Here is a 9,880-nt window from a genome sequence, read left to right on the forward strand (position 1 = left end):
CACTTGGCGGGAATATTCCCCTGGGAAAGTTTGCGGACACACAAGCCTGTGATTGCCATTGGTGACAGCGCTGTTGACATTCAGGGCTGTAAAACTAGATCGTGAGCAGCCCTTGCTTTTGATCCCATTTCATGTGTTTCTCGTTAGGGTGGATAAAAGTATGTGGGACACTCCTCGTGCCCTTAAGAGTCATTTCTGCATCAAGTGTCTGACATGAGTCATTTGCCCATCAGAGATCTGTGTGTGTCTTACCGTATTCTGTCTGCAGACGAGCTCTTTGAGTATTGAGGTCATTGATCATGCGCTGATGTTCCTCTTCTTTTGTCTTAACCTCACTCAGCTGATCTTCCAGAGTGCGGCACATCTTCTCCAGGTTTGCCTGTGTGTCATCATACAGAACGGGAGGGGTTAACCATTAATAACCACTTTAATGATAGCAGGTGCAGGAAGATGTGTTGTGTTGTATTCCACCGGGTCAAGGAGCCTGTGAGGTATTTGTGTACCTTGGCTTTGGAGACAGACTCCATGTTACTGGCCAGGTCGTCAATCTCCATCTTCAGCTCACTCTTCTCCTTCTCCAGCTTCTGCTTCACCCGTTGCAGGTTGTCGATCTGCTCCCCCAGCTCAGCGGTACTGTCCGCGTGCTTCTTCCGCAGGGCAGCAGCCGTGGATTCGTGCTGCAGCGTGGACTCTTCGAGGTCACGGACCCTCTTACGCAACGTGGTCAGGAAGAGAGTATTGAACCCATCTTGGGTCAGACAGGGTTCTCCAGAGGCTTTTTGGGGTGATGTCAGTTGTGGACAGTAGGGTATTCCTGACCTTTATTTCTTCCTCAAGATGTCTTTTGAGTTCCTCAATCTGTTGGGTAAATCCTTGCTTGCCCCTAGACAGCTGAGAAATCAGAGCATCCTTTTCCTCCACCTGCCGGGAAAATTCACCTGTGAAGGGAAGAGTGAACAAAGGTGACAGGACCATTAATAATATGACCGTTGCTGCTTGTAGAGCCATGGTATCAGGAGAAGCCCAGAGAGGTTCTATCAGTTGTCACTTTGCACCCTGTGGTACCTTCATGGCACAGGTCCTCCCATTGCTCCTCAGGAAGGAGGATGTCTCACCTGCTTCTGTCTGCAGACGAGCTCTTTGAGCACTGAGATCGCTGATCATGCGCTGATTCTGCTCCTCCTTGGACTTGTATTCACTCAGCTGATCTTCCAGAGTGCGGCACATCTTCTCCAGGTTTGCCTAGATCACATACACAAGGGATGAATGAGGACTATCACTAAACTCTAGTCTGCTTTTCTCATTGTGAAAAACAACACAACTGTCTGGGATAGCAAAATGTAATCGGAAGGTTCAAAATCATGTATCAGGCGAAGTAGCACAGAGAAGGAAACTGACAGAATCTCTGTACCTTGGCTTTGGAGACAGTCTCCAAGTTACTGGCCAGGGCATCAATCTCCATCTTCAGCTCACTCTTCTCCTTCTCCAGCTTCTGCTTCACCCGTTGCAGGTTGTCGATCTGCTCCCCCAGCTCAGCGGTGCTGTCCGCGTGCTTCTTCCGCAGAGCGGCAGCCGTGGCTTCGTGCTGCAGTGTGGCCTCTTCGAGATCACGACGCATCTTCTGAAACTCGGCCTCACGCTTCTTGTTCATCTCGATCTGAGCTGCCGTAGCCCCTCCTGCTTCTTCCAGGCGCTCGCTGATCTCCTCTAGCTCCCTCGAGAGGTCAGCACGATGCTTCTCGGCTTTTGCTCGAGAGGTTCGCTCAGCCTCAATTTCCTCCTCCAGCTCCTCAATACGAGCCTGCAGGGGACATTAGGGACATTAGGGACCCTTCGGACCTGTGCCCTCCTCCCACCTGCCCTGTGTCTGCGTGAGAGAGGGGAAGGAGTTGAGACTTGCCTGCAGCTCCTTGATCTTCTTCTGCAGTTGCAACCCCAGGGCTTGCTCGTCCTCGATCTTGCTCTGGATCTGGCTGATTTCAAAGTCTTTCCTTTGGCCAAAGCAAAGGGTATTAGAGCTCAAAGAGCAAAGAGCAGCTCCCCAGCCCTGCACGCAGGTGCCCCACACCCACACTTACTTCTTCAGCTTCTCATCCAGCTGCTGCTTATCATTCTCCAGGTCCATGATGCTGTCATGAGCCAGCTTCAGGTCTCCTTCCAGCTTCCTCTTAGCTCTCTCAAGGTCCATGCGCAGTTTCTTCTCTTGCTCCAGGGACCCTTCCAGCTACAAACAACAAGACCATCAGTGCTCTGCTGGTAACACCTGGCTGTCCAACAGCATTAGTCTACCCATATGCGTACTTACATCATCCACTTGCTGCTCCAGCTTGGTCTTTGCTTTGGTCAGAGTGTTGACTTTGTCTTCCTCTGCCTGCAGGTCATCCAGTGTCTGCTGATGGGCCTCTTGGAGGGCTTTCTTCTCTTTGGTCAGCTTGGCGATGGTCTCGTCCAGGGTTGCCATCTCCTCTGTCAGGTTTTTCACCTAGCAGCAGAAGGGAGCAAAAAAATGTAAATAAGAGAAGTAGGTGGAGAAGTTGTGTAACAGCTCAGTGCTCTTCTGGAGTGCGAGTGGCAAGTTCGGCTTTATACCTTGTTCTCGGTGGCATGTTTTTCCTTCTCAACCTTGGCCAGTGTTAACTCAAGGTCGTCAATATCTTTCTTCAGCTCTGAACATTCATCCTCCAGTTTCCTCTTCTTGGCTGTCAGCTCAGCGTTAATTTCTTCCTCATCCTCTGCCCTTTCAGTCACCTCCTTGATTTTGGCTTCCAGCTGGATTTTGGTTTTGATGAGCTGGTCACACCTTTCCTCAGCATCAGCCAAAGCATCAGCTTCCTGTTAGAGAAACATAGTTTTGTTGCCAGCTGAATTCAAAAATAGCGTTTCATGCTTCAAAAGAGTAACATGGAATTACTGTTTTTTATTATTATTATCTTGTGGAGAATGCTTTTTCCACAGCCACTTTTAAATTCCAGTAAGTTTTTTTTCTATTTGACTTTTTTTCCTCTCATCAAGTATTGTCTCTTTATGTATTTATATATGGGATGTCATTTCCAGGTTAGAACCTCAAATTAAAAATTCAACACTGAGTGCCCTGAATTTTACCTTTAATGATTCAGATTAAAGTATGTTGTAAGGCAATTCAGTGCACAGTGTCAGAGTTCCTATGAGAGGGGATTTAGGTCTGGATTATTATCCCCTGGAAGAAATACACTAATCACACTCACCGATTGCACTTGGAGCTGCAGGTCATTTTTCTCCTGCATCAGGGCCACCATTTTCTCCTCCAGCTCCTTCCTCTTTGCCTCAGACTTTGCAAGCTCTTCCTTAGTTTTCTCAAACTCTTGTTTCATGTTGGCCATCTCCTTCTCAGATTCTGCGCTCTTCAGCAAGGGCTTGATCTTGAAGAACAGCTTCATCCAGGGCCAGTGCTTGACGTTCATGAATGCACGAATGTTGTACTGGATGCAGAAGATGGATTCTCTGAAGCATAATTAAAACATACATTGTATATTTTCTGTGTGACGAATGTCGATACGTTCCCTCAAGTTCAGTGACTTTAACTGAAGATGAAGAATATCTACCTCCTCTGCACCATTCTCTGGTACTCCACTCTCATCAGGAAGCCCCTGCACCTGGCCTGGGTGCGGGTGATGAGCTGAGCCAGCTTCTCATCCCTCATCTCCTCCAGGAGACCCAGCAGCCCAGCTTTGAAGAACACCTGGAGAAAGGGAACGTTGCCACCCATCAGTGTCAGGCAGAGCAAAGCAGAGGCACAGAGTGAGCGAGTCCCGGAGGGTTTGTACCTTGGTGTGGCCAAATTTGTACTGGGTGTGGTCGACATCGATGGACCCAAGGAGCTTCTCAGAAGCCTTCTTGCTATCGATGAACTGTCCCTCTGGGATAGCGCTGGCATTAAGCACCTTGTACCTGTGGATTGAGAGGAAGAGGAAGACAAGGCTGCTTTTTCCCAGCCAGCACACACTAGCTACGGAACCTCACCAGCTGTTTTTAACAACGGAGCCCAGCCCAGATGAACCTGTGTGAGTGAATCAACATTGCTTTGAATGATGCTGAGGGGTGCAGTGCTCCTACCTCTGCTTGAAGTCAGCATAGAGAACTCTACTGGGGAATCCCTTCCTGCAGATTCTGATCCCTTCCAGCACCCCGTTACAGCGCAGCTGGTGAAGCACCAGTTCATGCTCCATGGCACCTAAGCAATTCAGAGCATCAATGAACGAGGGAGGAAGGCAATCTCCGGTCATAACCTTATACAGTTTGTTGACATTCAGAGCAGTGTTTGTGGCAGGATGAGGGTGAGGAGGTTGGAATTTCACCCCTTGCTCAGGGATATGGTTATAATGAAGTCCTAATCAGAGAAAATTAAGGAAACTTTTACTGTCTTTGGGTGATCAGTCATAGATCAAAAGAGGACACTGATCTCCAGCCTTTTCGGTCTGACATCTTTTCCACTTTGAACTTTGCTGTTGAAAATTGCTGGAGAGGATCATTGCCACCCTGTGCACAGGAAGTAAACATCTTTCCCTGAAACTTGCAGCTGAGATAAATGGCTAAAGATCTCCTGTGAGACCGTGTTGTAGCCACATGCCACTCCGCATTTTTTAACCTTGTAATCACTGGTTTGTGGAGCTCTCGTGTGCTTCAAGAGCCATTCAAGAGCCGTTCAGAGACGCTGTCAAAGTTCATTTGTGTGATGAACTGTGATCAGTGAACACACTGGACATATCTCTTCACTGCTCAGCAAATTCTCTTTTGCTGTCTGTATGTTCTGCCTTAGGTTATACATTCCAACATTTTCCCCTTCTTTCAGTTATAATCAGAGTTGGCATTTAAAAATGCCCACAAGTGTAAAACAGTTACGATGTACAACTTCTGCAGTAAAGTTAGAATGGAGACCAGGAAGGGAACTGACCTCTGCTTGAAGTCGGCATAGAGGATTCTGCTGGGGAATCCCTTCCTGCAGATTCTGATCCCTTCCAGCACCCCATTACAGCGCAGCTGGTGTAGCACCAGTTCATGCTCCATGGCACCTAAGCAAATAAAACAATTATTTGATACTTCATGATAAAACCTGGAGAATAATCGCTGCATCATGCTGTGATTTCTCTCCACTTGTGGTTCTTACCAGGTGTTTTTGTTTCATTGGGGATGATACAGCGCACAAAGTGGGGGTGAGTGCTCCGTAGATTGGTCATCAGTTTGTTTAGGTTCTCCTGTGGAATCATGGGCAAAGATTTTTCATTAACAAATGGTGCCTCTGCAGTTATGCTGTCAGATGGGAAAAAAGAGCTGGAAAGCAGTAATGGATTTATTATTTGCACCTATAGCCATAGTAATTTGAATTTTGAGCATGAGAGTCACAAAACCATGTATTGTGTTTTCATGAGACTGAGGGATACAGCCACTCAGACAGGACACCTGTAGAGAATGGCATACTTTTGAGTGAAAGATAAATCTGCAATTACCAGATTCTCACTCTACGGAGGACGTTTACTTTTGACAGGAACAGAAACAAAACAAAAATCAGAGCGAAAGGGAAGAGAAGCAAGGATCAAGTTTGCATAGAAGGCTCGGAAAGGGAAGCTTGAGGGCATTAGGTGCCACATGTGAAGCTATATTTGTCAAATGTTGAGCAGGGGATGGCAAGGAAGACTCCATGTTCACTGAGAATGGGGGTGACAAGTCTTGGAGAAAAGGTGTGAGTGGTAGGTCCTACAGCATCCCTTTCTAAGAAGAAGTTTTTTAAAAAGCAAACCCATGAACCATCTCTGAATTTAGCAATCACTTTTGCTAGTGAAGTCCCAGCAGTTCTCAGATTAGCCCTGGTTTGGAGCAGGGGCAAATACCTCTTTGACAGCATGAAAAACTCTTCAGGATGCCAAGGTGGCTTAGGTGCCACAGGTGCCACAGGTGCTGAAACAAGGGTGTTTCCATCTGCCTTAACTGTCCATTTTTTGAAAGGCAACCGGCCTCGGCATTGCCTTATTGTCTTATCTCCATATGTATCATCACGTGCAAACAATCATGTATTATGTGTTGTGTATTCTGATGTGCACATACATTTCTAAGTGCCAATCCAGACTCAGATTCCCTGAAGCAGGTAGCCAGATCCACCACTGTTCTCCCAAGGCAGAGGGAGAAGGGGAAGAGCTTGATCCTACCAACCAGTGTACTCATCAGAAAACGAAACTGTAGCTTGATCTAAGTACTTTTTCCAGCATTCAAAGAAAGGCTGGATCAAGATGTGTCTTCCTCCGCTGGCCTCAGCTGACCTGAGCCAGCTTTTATGAATAATAGAAGAGATGTTCTTGATGCGGAAAAATGTTAGTAGGTGCAATAAAATGGCCATGTTGGGGTTAGCATGAGATTTCTCTTCAACTAAAAAAAAATAAAACAAAACAAAACAAGATAGAAAAAACCAGAGGGAATGTCTTCTGTACTTACCCTGAACAGAGCTGATACAGTCTGGAAAGAAGAACCCTTCTTCTTGCCTCCCTTCTTGCCGCCGCCACCACCACCGCTCTCTGAAGAACACCAAAGAAAGATGGTTTTTACAATTTTGATTTGCAAAATTTTTCTCTGTGAGACTGCAAGAAGCTTCTTAATATGTATCAGTGCTGCTAGGAAAGGAACGTGGGATGCAGTGGGAAACACTCATCACTCCGTCTAAAGAAACACAGGACCAAAGCTGTGTGATAATCCAGGAGATTGTCATGGCTTGAGAGGAAGGTCTGAAATACATTGGATCTTTTTCTTTATTAATAAATTCAAGCCATGGGAGACTCTGCACAACATGCACTTTCTTCAGCACACTCTAGCTGATATTCATGGCTGCAGTAGAGTCATTAAATAAAAAAGAAGGATTTCACAGAACTGACCTGCCTCTCCTCCAGCAGAGGCAAAGAGTAAGGCCAGTGTCTTCAGGGATGATTTCTGGTACAGCCCCACAACAGTTTCATTCAGAGGGTCCTTGTTCTTGTCAAGCCAGCCAGAGATGTTGTAGTCCACCGTGCCAGCGTAGTGCACAAGCGCAAAGTGAGCCTCAGCCTTGCCTTTGGCAGGTTTGGGCTTCTGGAAGTTGTTGGACTTGCCCAGGTGCTGGTCGTAGAGCTTGTTCTTGAAAGAGGTGTCAGTTGCCTTGGGGAACATGCACTCCTCTTCCAGGATGGAGAAGATGCCCATGGGCTGGGAGAAGCATAAGGAAAGAGGCAGAGGTGAAAAGGCAGAAAAAGAAAAAAATGGCTTCCTGAGTGGGACAACATTAATGTTCTCATGGATTGCTCTTCTGATCAGCAGAGCAGATTGTAAAATAATCTAAACTTACTTATTTACAATATCACGGTTATACTTTGAAGCTACATTTATAAATATATAAAAAATCAGTGTATTTCCGAAAGCATTAGACATTGTGAATTATAGAAATACCTTCTCGATGAGCTCGATGCAGGCAGCCAGGTCCATCCCAAAGTCAATGAACTCCCACTCGATTCCTTCCTTCTTGTACTCCTCCTGCTCCAGCACGAACATGTGGTGGTTGAAGAACTGCTGCAGTTTCTCATTGGTGAAGTTGATGCACAGCTGCTCAAAGCTGTTGAACTGCAGAATGACAAACAGAGATTACTACTAATGGAAACATAGAAATCTAGGGATAAAGAACAGTGGTGGCTTTGCGTACCAAAGTACAGGAAGATCTGAAAGTGTTCCTTCTTTCCTCACCAGGACTTTGCAACTTCTGTCAGCATGTCTCTTTTGTCAGACTAATCTCTCTCCATATGTTTATAACTCCTAGAACATTAGGCCACTTTAATTTTCAGCTTTATTAGTTTTCTTTTCTGCTAGACTGGGCTAATTCAGTTACGGGAGTGTCCATGGTGCAACAGTTTAGCCAACATTTCTAAATGCTGGTTTCAAAGCATTGCACCCATGGAACTGGTGTCTCTGCATTGGTACCAAATGTCATGCTGGTCTACAATGTGTAATCAAACTGCATTATGGATTTCCATTGGCACATGTGCAACGCAAAAACCTATACCCAGTTAAAAACCTGCAGGAGTCACGATGATTTAGCTGCAATCTGAAAGGAACAAACCATTTCTGAGGAAAAAAAAGGGCATAATTCCTTCTTAAGTACTTTGGCACTCAAGAGAGTTACTTCTTAAAACATGGTAATAAACCACTGCTCTTACATCAAAGATCTCGAAGCCAGCAATGTCCAGCACACCAATGAAGTACTGTCTGGGCTGCTTCGTATCCAGCTGTTGGTTGATGCGAATAACCATCCACAGGAACATCTTCTCAAAGACAGCTTTTGCCAGGGCACCCACTGCGTTGTACACCTAAAAGAAGAGCAGAAAGCTTGTAGTTATCATGCAGAGCAAAAGAGGAAGAGAGGATTTTTCAACGAAACAGGCATTTTTCTTACCTGCTGCACGGTTTGGCCCTTGGTCACATATTCATTCCCAACCTTGACTCGGGGGTAGCAGAGGGCCTTGAGCAGATCAGCTGAGTTCAGACCCATCAGGTAGGCAGCCTTGTCAGCAACTACAGACCAAAAAAACCAGTTGTTACGGTATCAGTAGACATTAAGGTTCCTCTAAAACAAGTATTAAAAGGCAATTCTGTTAAGGATCAAAAGATTAGTAAAGATAAAAAAGACGACATTCCCCAGTGATTATGGAACAGTTACGATGGCTATTTTTTCTTCACCTATTCTTAGTTCGTGTTGAATTTTGAATGAAAAATCACTTTACAGACATTTATGTCAGCAGACTTCTCAGTAATAAGTGCTGAGGCAGAAAAAGGAAAGATGATCCTGGTATGATGCTCGTGTTGCAGACAATTGCAGATTCTCTCAGAAGCAAGTACAGTGTGACTTGTTTCGGTGATTTGTGGTAGGGTAACTTCGAAGACATAATACCCATAATGCATGTGACAGTTATGTCTTTAGGAATCTCTAGCTGAACTTATTAGATGGAGGGTTTCTTTTAGAAGTACATCCTCAAACAGAATGTTTGGATTTTACCTTCTGATATGGCTTGTGCTATTGAATTCAAACTGCCAGCAGGCACAGTATGGGAAATGATTTGTTCAAGAATGCTTATATAATTAATATAAAATGATGATTAAAAAGTATAGCAGATAGCTACATCGATATTGGACATGGTCTAACAGTCTGAAATTGTGTCAAGGCATATTAAGCCTAGAAACTGGGGAAACATTTCCAATGAGTAAGTATAGTGAAGCACTGGAGCTGATCGCATGTTTTCCTGGGTGTTTTTATAAGGAGATAAAGAAAGATTGTGTCCATGGATGTGGATGGAGTCCACAGGAGCTGGAGGAGGTGAAGTGCTACAGTCCTCTTCCAGCTTTATGAGCAAATAAAACTAGCAAAATAAAAGACAACTTTGCCACTCGGAGACATTTGTTCACAGGTTCAGAGCAATCCTCAGAGGAGGGTCAGTGTCAACAGAGGGCTGCTGTCAATGGAATCAGCGTTACACACTGCTCCAGATGTTTCCAAAATCTGGGCAGCAAACTACTGTTGCTTAAGTGAACTCACAGCTACAGCTATTTTTGTACAGTAGTGTTTACAGAGCCCTTTAATGTGCAAAGGCCAAACTCATCATAGAGTATTGTTATTGAAACACACGTGCTGAAAACCACGGTTGGTGAAACTGCAATGAGAGTGAGAGATCTGTGAATCCCAAAATTATGAAGATGGTATCTCACACAGCTTTCATAGTGGGACCACGTTCTCCCTAAGGATACGTATCACAGCCACAGGTCTTTTCCAGCTCTTTTCTCTGAGTCCAGACTGTTAAACACAAGCCCTAGAGCACTGGGCGCCCCCTGTCAACACTTC

General features: G+C 45.3%; 1 protein-coding gene across 1 annotated transcript in view; it reads right to left on the minus strand.

Annotated features, from left to right (window-relative positions):
* Positions 1–252: 252 nt before the first annotated feature.
* Positions 253–9,880, minus strand: part of LOC104501201 (myosin heavy chain, skeletal muscle, adult-like) — a gene marked incomplete at both ends in the record, with an annotated part of 11,133 nt that continues 1,505 nt past the window's right edge. The window contains 19 exons of the mRNA XM_010144968.1: positions 253–379; positions 504–708; positions 761–938; positions 1,116–1,242; positions 1,412–1,801; positions 1,901–1,991; positions 2,079–2,224; positions 2,306–2,482; positions 2,590–2,832; positions 3,225–3,480; positions 3,582–3,718; positions 3,804–3,927; positions 4,931–5,048; positions 5,144–5,231; positions 6,463–6,542; positions 6,897–7,203; positions 7,444–7,614; positions 8,205–8,354; positions 8,441–8,559. Of these exons, the coding sequence (XP_010143270.1) occupies positions 253–379; positions 504–708; positions 761–938; positions 1,116–1,242; positions 1,412–1,801; positions 1,901–1,991; positions 2,079–2,224; positions 2,306–2,482; positions 2,590–2,832; positions 3,225–3,480; positions 3,582–3,718; positions 3,804–3,927; positions 4,931–5,048; positions 5,144–5,231; positions 6,463–6,542; positions 6,897–7,203; positions 7,444–7,614; positions 8,205–8,354; positions 8,441–8,559 (3,234 nt within the window). The remainder of the gene's footprint in view (positions 380–503; positions 709–760; positions 939–1,115; positions 1,243–1,411; positions 1,802–1,900; positions 1,992–2,078; positions 2,225–2,305; positions 2,483–2,589; positions 2,833–3,224; positions 3,481–3,581; positions 3,719–3,803; positions 3,928–4,930; positions 5,049–5,143; positions 5,232–6,462; positions 6,543–6,896; positions 7,204–7,443; positions 7,615–8,204; positions 8,355–8,440; positions 8,560–9,880) is intronic.

Source organism: Buceros rhinoceros, unplaced genomic scaffold (genome assembly GCF_000710305.1).
Source record: "Buceros rhinoceros silvestris isolate BGI_N320 unplaced genomic scaffold, ASM71030v1 scaffold12251, whole genome shotgun sequence".
Classification (NCBI taxonomy): Eukaryota; Metazoa; Chordata; class Aves; order Bucerotiformes; family Bucerotidae; genus Buceros; species Buceros rhinoceros.